Here is a 17,302-nt window from a genome sequence, read left to right as displayed (position 1 = left end):
ATTATTATCATTATCATTATGTTAATGATGAATAAGAGAAAAAATGAAAATAAAAAAATTCTTTTATCGAATAAAATTGTCTTTTTTTCGTTCTGCCTTAATCACATTTCGTATGAGACATCTTTTTTTTTGTTGTTGCGACCGTTGTTTCAAATTCTAAAACGGATGTTTGATCATAATAATGATGATGATAATGATGATTATTTAATAATCATAACCATAATCATCCAAACAGAACAAGTAATGAACAGAATAAAATGTGAAAAATGAAATTAAGATTCAATGAAAAAATGAAGATGAACATAAAATGAATGAATGTCACAATCAGATGCTTGTTGTTACATAATGTTAGTTGTTTTGAATGTGTTTTTTTTTGCTTTCTGGTCAAGACAGATAGATGGACATCAGAAAATGAATAAATTCTGATTGTAAGCACACACACATAAAACATAAACATAGAATAATGGACCAAACTTTTGAATTTTTTCATTCAAAAAAAGCCAAAATGATTTACTGAAAAAAGACACAGAAGCATATACAAGAATTTACGTAAAATGATATTCGCTGGACATAGTTTTGGAAACAAAACAAAAACGGAATGGTTTGAACATGAGATAAAGACATTGAATGAATTTCAAAATGTTCCAGTCGAAAAAACCGTCTCTATATGATCATTTTTTCCAAGTTTAAATGATGATAGCTTAGCTTAGAATTTTGTATAGTTCAACGGTCGTTCGTTGAGCTTTATCATTTGTTGTTTTGTGTATATTAATTCATCAGAGAAAAAAATAAATTCTTTTCCGTTGCTGAAATTCTTTTTATTCAGTTAAAAGTTAAACTTGTTTGAATTTCAATATAGCAATGTGTTTTTTTTCAGAAGGGCAACCATTTTTTTCTTTTGATAATGATGATGATGACAAAAAAAGGGATGAATGAATTTCGTTTTCTTTTCTTTTTTTTATAAATCCAAACCGGATTTTCTGTTTTTATTGTTTCTTATTCATCATGATCATTGTCATGTTTGTTGTTGTACCATTATCTAAATCATCATGGATCATCATAGATGATGATGATGATTTTGAAAAAAACTATTCATCCGTTAATGGTGTGAGAGGATTTTCCCAAAGATGGCTGTATGTTTTCTTAGTCGTATCCGATTCGATTTTCATAAACATTTGATGCTATTTTATTCCCGCTAATCTGTATGATTGATTAGATGATATTTTTTTCTTTGATGCTATTATTTAAGCCACAAAATGATTTTCAAATTGAAAATCAATTAATTTGAAATGAATTCGAATGAAAATGAATCCAAAATAATAACAATAAAAATCTTGTGTTGTTGTCACATAGGATCATGAATCATTATTCAGTTTCTATGAAAAAAATTGGGAAAAAATAAGACAACAAAATTATTAGTTTTATAATCGATTAAAACAATGTTTTATCTGCAAAATGATATCTATTGACACACAATGGGTCAATAGGGTTAAAAATACCAAAACAAATGGATTTTTTGTTTTTGATTTTACACTCATTACAATTCATTTATCGTTTTTTTTTGGTATGTTGGTTATCATTGTTATATTCCATTCATTTATTCAATATTCCATTGTTAACATTAAATTCTCAGTTTCAGTTATATTCATATCTTTTCCAGTTTTTTTTTGTTTGTTGTTGTGTTAATTATTGTTGTCACAAAGCTTTACTATGGTGAAACAGTTATCATAACTATGGTTTTTTTTTGTTGGAAATACAAAATTCCCGAAAAAAATCCTGCCCGAGAGAATGAAAGATAGACAAACCAAAAAGGGCAAAAAATTTCCTGGTTTGCTTTATATCAATTCTATTCTATAATTTTTATTCATTCTGGAACAACAACAACAACAAAGATAACAATAATCATAGTAATAATGATAATATGGATGTGATGAATATGAAAAGTTCCAAAAAAATCAACAACAACAAAAATGCCACCACATATTCATTGAAAAAAACACCCAATGGAATGTAACATTTAAATAGGCTTGAACAGTGCGAAAAAAAATTAATGATCATTCCAATCAAACTTGAAATTTTGCTAAATGAAAATGTATACAATAGTATAGCATCAAAACAAAACCAAAAATTCCATAACACCCACAAAAAAAAACAGGAAATTATGCAAAAAAATCCAAGGCCAAAGATTTAGTTTGATTTTTTTTTACTGTCATGGATTCCATCATCATCAATGATGATGATGATAATAATATAGCTAAAATTTTGCATGTTTTATCATAAAAACTAGGTTGAAAAAAAATCGAATGCACTGCCATTTTTACATCATGATTGTTTTTTGTTTGTTGGCTATCTATAGGAGCTAGGTGATTCTCACACAATTATGATGATAGACAACAAAAAAAAATATCCAAAATAAGAATTTATTGTGCTTGAAATTCATATTTTTTTTACTGGAAAAAAGCTGCTAGTATTTTGCCTGAACAAATGTCAAATGATAAAAGAAAAATCAATCTTGATCGGCTTGCGTATCCAAGCCAAAAAAACAACCAAACCAAACAAACAAACGAAAGAGGAAAGTTTTGAGACATTATTGAAACCTCGAAAGGGCAAAAGAATATTTATTTATTCCTTTTTTTTCTTCTTCTTTTTCTTTTTCTTCGCTTCACGATTTGTCGATTTATTTTCCATATACAGTTTCTGGCCATAGTAATATTCAAACACGGAATAAATGGTTGGTACTCGATAAGATCGTGAACAACAATAATTCACCATCATCGAATGACATGATGTCTGTTTGTGTGTGTGTGTGTGTATGTAATGTAGGTTTTTGTTGTTGTTGTTGTTGTTGGTGTTTTATTTTTTTTTTCTGCAAAGCTAAGCTAGATTTTTTTTTCTTTGAATACAATCGGTAAAGAACTGATGATGGTAGAATTAGCTCTTAGATGCACAGTTTTTTTCTTTCTTTGGTTCTATAAAAAGTGTCAAGAATATTATTATTGAAAAACCATTGTGAAAAAAAAAAATTTTTGAAAAAAGGGCCTACCACATTGTTAAACCAAAATCATAGTTTTTAAAACGATTTATTCGAAATTTTTAGTGACAAGTTTTATTGAAATTTTCAATCTATTTTTTTTCGTTTGAAAAAAAATAAATTTAAAATATACGAAATAATAAAATGGGTGATGAACAACACACTTGTGAATTTTCATTTTATTTTATTTTCAACATTTTAAAATAGAATTGTTGGTGAATGTCAGAATAATAATAACAACAATAATAAAGAATATGAAAATTAATTTATTATTGAAGAAAAGAAAAGAAATATTGGCAAAATAATGAGTGATTCTAGCCACATTAAGCCTTGAGAAAAATTGAAGAATTTCTTTTCTTTCACATTCTTTTTTAGATAAGAAATTCACCACTATATTTCGTTTTTCAATTTCAAATCGACCATTTTTTTTATTGAAGAATATATTTTCCTATCTTGAAGGCATTGACCATTTGTGATGATGATGATGATGATGATGATCAACATGATCGGGGCAAAAAGAAAAAAAACAAACAATAAAAAAAATTAAGACCAAAATTTTTTCAAATTTCAAAGTATAGTTGCGGAAGAATGAAACAAAAACTAAGGGAAAATAGGCTAAAGAAAAATTATTCATTCAATTCTATCACATTCACTGTATTCACATTCAAACGATTTGAAAATTCTCTTTTTTTCATCCTCAATTTAAAGAATTTATTTTATGTTATTTTTTTTTGAATGAATAATTCAATTGAATAAAAATTCTAAAGTTCAGTAAACGACGACGACAACAACAACAATAAAAAACTAAAAGAGAAAAAAAGATAAACGAAATGAATAGAAATTTCGCTTTTTCTTTGCTTTCAATCTACATCCTAGTTGTTGTTATTGTATACAAAGATGGATATTTATGCTCAATTTATTTCTGAATGACGATCTCGATGTTGATGATAATGTTTGGGTCGACAATAACAAATTGAGGTCTGGTTGGCTGATTTGATCTTGATTATTTATACAAGAATGATGATGACGATGATCATCATTATAATCATAAACGATGATAGATTTATTATGATCAATGCATGCAAAAATGTCAAAAAACAAATCTCATCAAAAAAAAAGAATTGTCTAAAATCCATCAAATAAATGAAATGATGAAAAAAATGAAAAATTCTGATAGCCAACGAATAGTATTTGAAAATGTTATCATTCAATTAGAAATGATAAACATTATAATTATTTTTATCATAAATATGATTTTTGTCATTTGTTTTATGTTGACAGCGGTCTTCCAGAATTTGTTCATGTTGTTGACAATCTTTTTTGTTCATTTCTATTGTCATTATTATTTTTATTCTTATTTCATTCATAACACATGAAACATGTTGTTTGATAAAGTTTGTGTGAGAAAGAAAGTGAAAACAACAAAATTCATTCGAAATGAACTAAAAATGAATTTGAATCGTTATAATAATAATAATAATGTTTAGGGTATATAATCATCATATAACGGTAAAATGTCAAACCACTGATCGTTATTATTATTATGTTGTAGTTAGTAGTAGTAGTAGTCAAATCATCTATATTATTAGCATTGTTATAATCATTATTCTCAGATAATCATCAACAATCATATCACAGAGGCTAATAACACACACACAGAAGATAATAGAGACATTTGATAGAATAATGATGATGATGACATGTGGCCAAAATGAATGAATGAATTTTCACAATCATAATGACAACGACAACAACAACAACAAAAAGAACATGTTTTTTTAATATGGTCATATCAAAGATAAAAACAAATGCAAAGAGAAAAAAATATATAGAATTCATAAATTGTAATTAACAAAAAAAAACAAGTAAATGAAACGAAAACAAAAAAGTCAACACACTTTTTCTTCGAGATCATTGTCATCATCATTATAATTGAGTTTCGGTTCGTAATCTAATTGTATAATGTTATTTCAAGTATTCAATATTCAAAAATGAATGAATGTTTCAAATATGACAATCAAAAAAAAATCACTAAGATTCTATTCAATTTTATCATTAACAAGAATGAGAAATATCATCACAACAAACTAATGATGAATGAATGATGGATATCCAAAAAACAAAAATCTAGATTGTAATAATCATATATATCATTCAAATACAAATAAATAAATGGATATACTACGAATGAAAAAAAAGAAAAAAAAATTCCCCTTTATCGTTATTACCATGATAATGATGACCACCAGAAAAAAAGTCATAAGTCATTGCTATTATCATTATCAATTCAAATTTGTAATGTCCATATTAATCGAGAAAATTATTTGAACATTTTTTTTCATCATTAAACATTGAATGAAATGAATTATTGTGACACGTAATAAACGTTTAATAATAATAACAAAACTGCTATTGAAACATTTATATCCATAAAGATAATGATTTTCTATTCATAGAATTTATGTCAAAATGAAATAGAGATAATCATTCAATTCTATGGAGTGGTTCATTTTTTATCCGGATTCTATTTTTTGACCGAATTAGTTTCATCACTGTCATTATTATTGTTTCAACGAGAAAGAAGACGTGTATAAACCATAGTTCAAGAATTTGGGAGAAATAAAATTAAACCCAAATGAAATTCTGATTCAAATTTTTTTGGATATAAACATGTTCATTGATTGAAATTTGATCTAAAATAGAAGAGAAATGGGAAAAATGGAAATCCTGAGAGATTTCATAAAATCGGATGAAAATTCTATCATTTACCTGTTTTCCATCATCATTATCATCATCATTTTTTATGTTTTTTTCTCTAGTATTTCCCTCGATGGGTTGATCAATTCATCTTGACCACAGACAAAAAAGAACAATATTCTAATGTTGATTAGGGTTTGTTAGCCGGAAACCAAAGAAGATAAAAGGAATGAATAGCCATTAACAAAAAAAACTACCTGTATTTTTGTCTTTTTTTTCTTTTGATGATAATTAATAATAATGATAATAATAATCATCATCATCATAATAGCCATTGATATTGGAAAGAAGAAATCAGCTATAAACATTATTTCACGTAGTAAACGGGGTGAATAGAAGAGAAAAATATTGCATTTTTTCTAGCCTAGAATATGAAACAAAAACAAAAAAAATCGTTTCGTTCAGGAAATTAGAAACAAAGAGAAATTCCAGTGGTAATTGCCATCCTGATCATCATCATTATCAGTGAACAAAATGGTCTATAATTTAATCGTTTATATAATATTTAGAACGGACATAGTCATCATTATCATCATGGCTAGCCAATCATTACAAAATATTATTGTACAAAATTTCTATTTTTCTTCATTTTTTTTGTTGTTATAGTTATGATGATCAGATTTCACTATAATCACTCACTTATTACATACAAAAATATACATAAAGTAATCATTCAAATTAAGTTAGAGATAATAATGTCTGAATAAATTGTAGAACTCTGTTTTTATTTCTTCCTTTTTTTCTATCATTGTTCACTGTCATACACACTTGGTGAGATTCAATTCATTTCAATCACAATCCATCATCAATCAAATACTGAAACAGCCGGTATATATGATAGGGAATTAAAACAAAACAAAATCCTGACAGTTTTCGAAAAATATGACCAAGAAAGTTTTTTATTTTGCAAAGCTTTGATTTTACCTGAGAAATTGAGTTTTTTTTCGTAAAAAATTTACCGATTTTTAATTATAAAATAAAATAAATTATTAATTATGATAGCATACCTAAAATCCGAAGTAAAGATTTTAATCCTTTAACGTTGCAACAAAAAATTGATAATTTAATTAATTCAATCGAAGACTAAAATTCACAAAACACACTGAGACACACTGAGACACACTGAAACACATAAGACAAAAAAGACATTAGTTCCTTACGGGAAGAAAAAACAACACCCGTTTGTATAAACCATACAGACCGGTATCAACAATTCAACTAATTCCTAATAGCTTCAAATGTTACATTTTTATACACCAAAAACATAAAAACTGACACAGTTAGACAAAACAGAATGAAAATATTCTTTAACGCCCAGAACAAAAAAAAATTCGGGTAGTGGAACACACATCAACAAAACATGAACAGTTGATGGGTATTTTTTCTGATTTCTTCGCTTTAGCTATAGAATAGCTAAAGAATTGAGAAAACATTGAACTTCGTCATTCGTTTCACGCTATTAGATATATAAAAATAGAAATACTGATCCAAAAAAAAAACAAAAACAAAACAAAGCCGCAGCCAAATTGATCAGGTTCATTTACAATGAATTTTTTATTTTCCTGGTTTTTTTTTCATATTTTGGTTTTTTTTGGATCTGGACTTCAATTTGAAGTGAACAATGTACAATAGACAAAACAGTAAGACCATTGTTTTGTTTTCATTATAATGATGATAATGATTATCATCATGATTTACATAAAATGACATAAAGAACTATGTATGCGTGGACATATAAGTTTGTTATCCTTTAGTTATCCATGTGTTATATTCATTGAACATACGCCTTGTTTTTTTTCCTGTTGATGATGATAATAATATCCAGTTATTGTTATCATATTGTCATATATACCTTATGACCAGATTTATATAATAATAATAATCATCATTATTCAATAAGATTGATTGAAAAAAATACTCCCGGTCAAATAACTATTCAAAACAAAAAAAAGTCCAGTGAACTTTTTCTTCCTACTATCTATTCATATTATATTTTATTTTTTCCAAAATCTGATTTCAGTCATTCTTTTCTTCCATCATAATGTTTGATTTTCGATAAGATTTTCAAATCTTGGCCACCCAATATAATAATAATCATTATTTTGGTTTTAGTAACATTTTTTTTTCGAAAAGAAAAAATTGGTTTTTGTTTTTTTTTCATTCCATTCATAGAAATTATCTAAGATCAAATGACCAATTTCGCTATTGTTTTTGTTTTTCAGTTTGAATTTTTTTTTTTGTTGACCTACCATTCTCATTCCAAAATATTTTTTTCTACTGTAAAATATGATTCATATTTGAAAATAAAATATTCTAAATCATTTTTTCTTCTTAGTTATATTGGGATGGGCTTAAGCATTGGGAAAAAAAACAAGAAAATAAAACAAATTTTTCTTGGTGATAAATTACATTAGATTCTGAATACTGGTGTGTGTGTGTGTGTGTGTCATGTTTAACATGTTGTCATCGTTGTTGTCTCTTGGTAATTGTAGCAAACAAAACAATACAATCCAATAAAAAACAAGCAAGAAAAAAAATTGGAACCAAATGCGAAACAAAAATAATATAAACAACAAACGACAATCACAGAGAATCTTGGATGATGATGATGAAGAAGAAGAATATTCTTATAGGCTTGAATTCCATTACATTATTGTGGAGTTTTTACTTTTCTTTGACATAGATAGGAAAGAGTTTTTGAAAGAAAAATAAAATGATGAAAACATGTTTTTGTTGTTGTTTTTGTTGGTTCATGAATTATGTTTCTTATAAAAAAAACAAAATTACATATTTTTTCTGGTCTGTATTAAGATTACAATGATGATAGATTAGAATAAAAATGGTTTTCATAATCATTCAGCCATATATGACATTTGTTTTTCATATCTACAATTCATATTCGTTTGTTATTTGATTGTTTTGTTTAAATGTTTATTCTGTGATGATGATTGTTGCTCGAAATATCGACTGTAACACATATTTTAAATTAATAATATTCTCCATGAGGAAAAGTGACAGAATTTCGCGTGCAAAAAAAGATAAAAAATGATTGAATCGAAAATTGATATCGAAATTTTGAAGAAAAAAAAACACTAAACGATAAGAAATCCAAGTAGATTTTGATAATATCTTATTACCAATAACTACAGGTTTGATATTTAAAACGAAAGAAAATTGATTATTATTTAGCTAATTATTTCAGTATATTGAGAAAAGAACTAAACAAATATTGACGTTATCACCTTTTTTTCATATAATGTTTGAAAGAAATTCTGTGATTTTTTTTTCATGTGTTCACTTTTTCCGGTTTAATTTTTTTTTTTGGCCAAATTCATCATCATCATCACGATGATCAATCCGTTTTTTTCCTTTTATTAAAGTGAATGATTATAATAAATAAGTAATGAAGAAATGTAAAGTTTCAATATTGCAATGGAGCCGAAAAACCGAAAACCAAAAACAGCAAAAAAAAATCTCATCAATCATCTGTGTTTGTTTGTATACAATATACCAGGGTTTAATTTGTTTGCCTGATTTTATTTTTCACGTTACATTCAACAGTAGTATTTAGATTTGATTTTGGAATATACACACAAATATTTCCATTATATTTGATTTTAACACATTCAAACATTCACACACACAGTAATAGCGAAACTTTTTTTATTGAAAAAAATCTATCCATCCTTTTCCTTTTTTTTCCTTGATGCTGTTGCTATTGTGAATATATTCCATCCATCCATAAATATACATCTTTTCGTTGTCGAATAAATACAATCCTTTTTATTTATCCTTCCTTCATTATATTTACCATCGACACAATGATCGATCAACACATTAAATGATTATCACAATTTTATGGTTTAATTTCTGTGTTGGTTTGTTTGTTTTCATTCAGTTTAATCTACATTAGTTAGAAAAAAAGTGGATTACATATTTGCATCTTCATTCATTACTGATATGATAGATTGTGATGAATAAATTAGCGGGAAAAAATGTGTTTGAATAAATGAAGATTTTTCTACTTCAAGTTGTTTTCTTCCAGCATATTTATAAACAAACAAACAAATAGAAAAACCCAAAATCGTCCGATTTAATTATCATCATTATTAAATGTTTGAATTGATTGACATAACGGGTTATTTTCTTTTCATTTTGGGCTAAAATAAAATTGGAAAAATGAAACCAGAAACAAAAAAAATTTCAATTAGCTTGAAATCTTTATGTCTATTATAATTAAAAATCATTTTCCAAGAATAAACAAACAAAAAAAATTCGTAATTTGAATTAAATGAAACTTACTTGCTTGATAATCGTTACTGTCGTTGTACAGTATAATCATCATCACTCCCGTTGACATATTGTGGTCCAAGAAATTTAATTAAAAAAATATACTAAAAGAAAATAAAAACAAGAAAAATAATAAACGAAGCTAATTTAATTTACATTTTTCTTATCATTGGTCTTATTCATTGGATGAAATTTTTTTCAGACATTCAATTTTTGTGTGTGTGTATGTGAGTATTTGTCTGAATATAGATCAAAATGCTTTTAATAAAATTAAGGAATATAAAACAAGTGCATTTATAGCCTGTGAAGAGAAAAAGAAATATAAAGATATAGTCAATACATTATACAAATCCACTTTTTTTCTCTGTTTCTTATGTCCAAAAGAATCGTTGAGAAGAAAAAAGTTATAGCCAAACGTTGATCATCAAATAAATATGAGAAATGAAACAAAAATCGATTTTATTTTCTTTTTCCATTTTCCTACTCTTCAATCAAAGAGAAGAAAAAAGATTTATGTAATTACTTTATGCAAAAAAAAACAAAAATCATTTGAAATGGACCTTTCAAACATTGAATTTTGTACACAAAGAGTTTCATAAGAAGTTTTACAAATAGAAAATTCAAAAACGAAAAGTTCTCATAGATAAATTACAATCAATTTTAACATACAGTGTGTGTATGTTGAATCAAATATCAGAAAAAAGTTTTTTCCTATCGATTTCTAGAATTGAATACAAAAGAGAACCAAAAAACAAAATATTGAAAAAAATGAAACTTTGTGATTAAAAATAAAAAATAAAATCAGAAACACACTTTTAACTTAAAAAATAATGTTCAAAATCAAATTCGATAAGAAATTTATTTTTTTTGTTACAAATGTCATTGGCAAGACAGGAAAATGGGAAATAGTTTTCCTTGAGGCAACAAATTCCAGAAAAAAATGTCCACACAAAATTCAATGATCATTAAGAATTTACAAGAGAAAAAATTCAATTTAAACTAGATAATAATAAAAGAAAAGAAATTTCAATTATCATGATTAGATTTTGTGGTTGAAACCAAAAAAGCAAAAAGAAAAGAGAATGAAAAAAAAACGAAAAAGTGAACGAATTTCAGATAGATTTATGTAAATTGAAAATTCATTCGTCATCAACAACAAAACAATAATAATAATCCAAAATTTTCAACAACAACAACAATCCATTCATCACAACATTATAATTATTGAATCAAATTCAACAATAAGACATCATCAACAACAACAACGACAAACCGCCTTTTACTATAAAAAAAGCAAAACAATTTTATCATTCCGAGAAAAAAAATATATATCCCATAAAACCATGACAGAATTGTATGGATAGAAAAAAATTAATTTACATAATTGCCCATCATCATCATCATCATCATATCTAAATCATACAATTTGATATGGATGAAAAAAATAAGGGAAAACCAAAATGGTTGAAAGTTTTTTTTTATTTTTGACGATGCTGGAGGGGAGGAAAAAGAACAAATGAATCTGTGCTATAGAATTATAACAATGATTATTACTGATATCAACATCAAAGATAAATGAATTGTTTCCCAGTTCCATCATCATTAGAATAATTACCGTCCAATCTATTTTTTTTGGTTGTTGATTATTGTTGGATGGAAAATCAAAGTTATTTTGTGAATGTGAATACGATTCGGTAAACGATGATTGAATATTGATTTGACATTTGTGACCAATTGTAACAACAATTAGTTATATTGAAATGACAATTAATTTTATCTGATTGATCATCATTATCGTCACATGCAGAGATATTTTTTTTTACTTTTCTTTTGTTTGATGAATTTTCTCTTGTTTCAACAAATGGAATTTTTGCCATTATTTTTTTTGCGAATGAATGTGTTCTGGAGGTAAATTGCCCGAAAACTTTTCTAAATAGTGGTTTCATACTTCATTTTTTCAGGCAATTTTTTTTCTCACAATTTCAGTTCCGGTTCATTTTTTTAATAAAGAGAAAATTGAATCGAACATTTATAAATGATCTATGGTTTTTTTTAGAAAAATCTGTTTCAAACTAAAGAGAATTTGTACGTATGTTTCATACACACACAGACATAAATGTTTCAAAAAAACATTGAAACTGAAATTGTCATTTATTAATGAAAAGATTATAATGAATGAATATGACAATTATTTTTGTTCATTTTTATTAATAATAACTGAAAACAGAAACAGAAACATATTAATGATGATAATGATGAAACAAATGTTGTAACATTGTTCATATCAAATTGATGATGATCATCATAAAAAAAAATTTATGTGGCGATAAATTTTTCATCTTCAATCATCAAATTTTCATTCATATATGAATGAAATAAAGGCTAAAATGGTGAAGAATAAGGAAAATTTACAATTTACTATTTCCGGATTCATTTTATTCTATGCGATTGGATGAAATGTTCCGTTTCCGATCTTTTTCTTTTTTCTCTCGATAAATGATGATTAAGATTATTATGCTCGATTGAAAACAACAACAAGAAACAAATCTTGTAATGATGTTTGTCCATGAATGATTGAATATTTTTTCAAAGAAAATATATCTAAAGGAGAAAAATTTATAAAGATTCGGAATGTTTTAGGGTAAACGAAAAACAAAAAACAAAAAACAAAAACTAAAGTTTTCAATGAAAATATGAATTATTATCATTGATTATCTATAGAAATCAGAATTTATGTAATGTATTGAACTTGGAGAAAAAAAACTTTTTTTTGCTAATAATAATAAAAATCGGTTTTCAGAGTTTCGAAATGATCGTATTTTATTTATGAAAGAATGAACAAAAATGAAAATCGATTACAAGTGAATAGATCGATTAAATTTTAGCTTAAGTTGCAGAAAAAAAAATAATTCTTTCTCAACAAACAGAACAATTTACAGCAATTATTCATCAATCGAAATGTATTGTGCTACTCACGTAGAATTATAATTGAATAATGGTGTAAGCAAAATAATAAAAAAAATATTTGTAATTTAAGACATTTCGATGTTTTCGTTCCTATTCTATCATCTCGAATTCCAATAAATATAACAACCATAATTTGGCACCAAAGATCAACAACAACAAAATCACTTAGCATATTGGCTTCAGATGAACATAATAATAGCCAAAATATTATCGTAACTATGATAACTGTCAAGGGAAAGGAAAAAACAAAGATGATGCTGACAAAAAAAATCTGCCGAATCATGTAAGAAACAAAAGATTCCTTTGAAACTATGAATTACGATAGAAATATTTTTTGCTTTGTTTTGTTATATAGAAGAACAAAATATTGGTCATTTTTGTTTGTCACATCATCATCATCATCTTCATTATCACGAAAAAAGAATATTTCAACACTTATTTAATGTGTGTTCTCTATCTTATCATACACACACATAAATACTACATATCAAATTGATTTTAATCAGATTGTCAACTGATTTGATCAACTTTTGAAGGGAAAAATCATCATCATGAAATGAATCAGTGAAAAAAAATTTGAAATGGAAAATTATTAAAAATTCTCACTGGAATACAATTTAGTTGTTAGAAAGAACTAACAAAAAAAAATCAAATTACAAAAAAGAAAAAAAAATAGTGAGAGAAAATAAAATTCAAACTAAATTGAATTATCTATCAAATGAGAATTTAATGTCATTATTATTACAATCAAAAACTATAGTGATGATGAACGTGTAAGAGAAACTTTATTCACATTAATAACATTGATTTATGCTGATTTTTTTCTACATATTTCTTAACATACATTCTACATTCACATTGATTTCATACATCACTTTTATTTTCAATTTTCAGTTCCAAATTAAAACAAATATAATAATATCAAACAAAAGAAAAAAAATCATTGTTCCAATATCTTTTAAATTATAATTTATTGATGAAAAATGTTCGTTGAATGATGAAACATTGATTTCATTCGTCAATATGTTTTTTCTGCTGTCTTTAAGAAATTTCGATTCAACAATAATAAAAGGTCCAATTAAGACAAGAAAAAATCAGAAAACGAAAAAAAAATTGACAAATTCTTCATACATATTACATGATGATATAGGACAACTTGAAACATCATGTAAGATTTGTGTTCTGAACAATTAGCAAGCAATACGACATTCGAATACATCAATCGATGTTTTGATAAAAGTTCCATCATCAGCAAAAAAAAATTTAACGAATTCGCAATAAAAGAAAAAAATCTTTGGAACAAAAATTGGTTGACAATTTAGCGCCAACTATTGAGCAAAAATTTAGATTTTATTTTCGTTTTGCACGACATCTATGAACGGATGAAAATATATTTTGTATTATTTTCGAGCCGAACGTTTTGTTTGGCAATTGATATTTCAAAGAATTTAAATTCTTTTAATTTTGTGAATTTGAAAAATTCCATCAAATTTTTTTCAAATCATTCAACATGAATAATGATGGATTATGAATTTAAAGAAAAATTAGCTCAAGAACGAGCTAAAGTTGAAGATTTATTCGAATATGAAGGCTGTAAAGTAGGTCGTGGTACCTATGGTCATGTTTACAAAGCTCGACCCAAAGAAAGGTAATTTTTGATTCTTATCAAATTTCTTTTAATTCCTTTTATAAATTCCATTTGCAGTAATGATGATCGAGTATATGCGTTGAAACAGATCGAAGGCAGTGGCATATCCATGTCAGCATGTCGTGAAATTGCGGTAAGTTTGAAAACAATCCAATAAATGGTTTCAATTTTTTATTCAAATTCATTTGATCAAATAGCTACTTCGAGAATTAAAACATGTAAATGTAATAAATCTACAACGCGTTTTTCTTTCACATGCTGATCGAAGAGTATGGTTGTTATTCGATTATGCCGAACATGATCTATGGCATATTATAAAATTTCATCGTAGCGCAAAAGCGAATAAGAAAACTGTACACGTACCAAAAGGAATGGTTAAATCATTAATCTATCAGATTTTAGCCGGCATTCATTATCTACATTCCAATTGGATACTTCATCGTGATTTGGTATGTTAAAAGAAAAAAGAATTATTTATTAATATCTCTAAATTTAATTTCGAAAGAAACCGGCCAATATTTTGGTCATGGGTGAAGGACGTGAACGTGGCCGTGTAAAAATAGCTGATATGGGTTTTGCTCGGTTATTCAACAATCCATTGAAACCATTAGCTGATCTTGATCCGGTTGTTGTAACATTTTGGTATCGTGCGCCAGAATTATTATTGGGTGCACGACATTATACGAAAGCTATCGATATATGGGCGATCGGATGTATATTTGCCGAATTATTAACATCTGAGCCGATATTTCATTGTCGTCAAGAAGATATAAAAACGAATAATCCATATCATCAAGATCAATTAGATAGAATATTTAATGTGATGGGCTTTCCAATGGACAAAGACTGGGAGGATATAAAAAAGATGCCCGAATATAATCAATTACAAAAAGACTTCAAAAAACAACCGTTAGTATTTTAGATTCTGACAAAATGAAAATTAATTTCTTTTCTTATTGGAAAACAGTTATACTAATTGTTCATTAGTGAAATATATGGACAAACATAAGATAAAATCTGATACGCGAGCCTTTGTACTTTTATCACGGTTATTGTCCATGGATCCGATCAAACGTATTACATCGGAACAAGCGATGCAAGATCCATATTTTAGTGAAGATCCTGAACCAACTCAAGAGTAAGTTTATTTGGTTCATCATATTTAAATGATTCAATAAAATCCCATTTTTTAGTGTATTCAATGGAATGCCTATACCATATCCTAAACGGGAGTTTCTCACCGATGAAGGAAATGAAGATAATCATAATAATCAGGCTAATCATGGTCAAGCTAATCAACAGAATCCGGCTGCCGTTGCGGCAGCTGCTGCTGTTGTAGCTGCAGCTGCTAATAATAATCAACAGAATCCAGGTGTACAGCAGAAACAAGGACCACCCGGCCAATCAGGGCATCATGGTCAATCCACATCCGACATGGTATCAAAAAGTGGACAGCAATCCGGACAAAATCAACATGGTAATCATGGTGGACATGCTCATGGAGCAATGGGACATCATCATCATTCATCGAATCATCAAACGAATAAAATGTCTATGGGCCATCATCAAAGTCAACAACATCACGGACAATCTAGTAGTATGATGCATGGTGGTAGTGGACATGATCCACATCATAGTTTACCATCGGCTAAACGTGTACGTTTGGGACCTGGTGGAATGGGACAAGGATCTGGACAGGGACCGAATACATCATTATTCAGTAACAATGGAACGAATAGCCAAAGTAGTGGTAAAGGTGGTGGTGGACATCAATATAATCAACGTTATTAATCAAAACATAAAACCACTATTGAATCGAGACAAAAAACGTGATTTCCGTCAATGAAATTTATTTTGAATAAATCACGTATCATTCGGATCTATTCACATTTAATTCGAAGTATGCATACACACATCATCTTAATTTATTACAATTTTTTGTATTTTACCACTTCTTTTGTCAATAAAATAGCATTGAAAAAAAAGTATGAACAATTAATCCAAATGAGATGAAAACAATTAATAATTTTTTTAAAAATCTTCGAATATAAACGAAATGAATGAATTTCAATAAAATAAAAGAATTCGAAAAAATGATCGTTCGATGTAGATATAGCCGTAAAGCCATTTTAACAAATTCGAATTTATTTTCATTTTTCTCAAAAAGAATATTTTCGTGGATTTATTTTTTTCTTCTCTCTCAAATAAAAGGATTCGTTTGCCAATATTAATATCATTGTGAAAAAAATGAGGGCCAAACAATTGCAATTTGAATTTGAAATTGAATTTTAAAAAAATTTGCCATTGTAGCCATATATATGATTATAATCATTGCGATCAACTATTAACGACTGTATTATATCATTGCCATCACTCGAATTAGAAAATGAAAATAAAAGTTCAAGTAATATTTGTATTGGAAAATATATTCATTCTGTATTTGTATTATTATTATGACATTTTTGAGAAAAATGATTGAATGAATATTTGTTTGTTCTAATTTTCGCGGACATCGGTTACTAATGATATCTGCATGATGAAAAATTGGGACCAAAAAAAATATTGAAAACGAAAAAAAACAAATCAAAATATTTATCTTAAAAATTTGC

General features: G+C 26.9%; 1 protein-coding gene across 1 annotated transcript; it reads left to right on the top strand.

The window, feature by feature from the left end:
- The first annotated feature begins 14,439 nt into the window (after nucleotides 1–14,439).
- Cdk8 (cyclin-dependent kinase 8) lies at nucleotides 14,440–16,692 on the top strand. Its single transcript, XM_027339887.2, has 6 exons — nucleotides 14,440–14,693; nucleotides 14,751–14,826; nucleotides 14,891–15,142; nucleotides 15,199–15,602; nucleotides 15,661–15,831; nucleotides 15,887–16,692. The coding sequence occupies exons 1-6, from the start codon at nucleotides 14,563–14,565 to the stop codon at nucleotides 16,482–16,484; spliced, it is 1,632 nt and encodes a 543-aa protein (XP_027195688.1). The 5' UTR covers nucleotides 14,440–14,562; the 3' UTR covers nucleotides 16,485–16,692.
- The last annotated feature ends 610 nt before the right edge of the window (nucleotides 16,693–17,302 follow it).

The sequence above is a fragment of the Dermatophagoides pteronyssinus genome, unplaced genomic scaffold (assembly GCF_027571235.1).
Source record: "Dermatophagoides pteronyssinus isolate colony J.1.1.1.1 unplaced genomic scaffold, Derpt_VIB-CSIC_2022.12 sq0007, whole genome shotgun sequence".
Taxonomy (NCBI): domain Eukaryota; kingdom Metazoa; phylum Arthropoda; class Arachnida; order Sarcoptiformes; family Pyroglyphidae; genus Dermatophagoides; species Dermatophagoides pteronyssinus.
The sequence above is the reverse complement of the archived record's forward strand: the minus strand, read 5'-3'. Positions and strand labels throughout refer to the sequence as shown.

Bases quoted from the DNA above. Each gene is read 5' to 3' on its own strand.
- Cdk8 (XM_027339887.2), top strand. From the start codon at position 14,563: ATGATGGATTATGAATTTAAAGAAAAATTAGCTCAAGAACGAGCTAAA. The intron at 14,827-14,890 runs GTAAGTTTGAAA...TTGATCAAATAG, and splicing joins CAGCATGTCGTGAAATTGCG to CTACTTCGAGAATTAAAACA. The intron at 15,603-15,660 runs GTTAGTATTTTA...ATTGGAAAACAG, and splicing joins AAAGACTTCAAAAAACAACC to TTATACTAATTGTTCATTAG.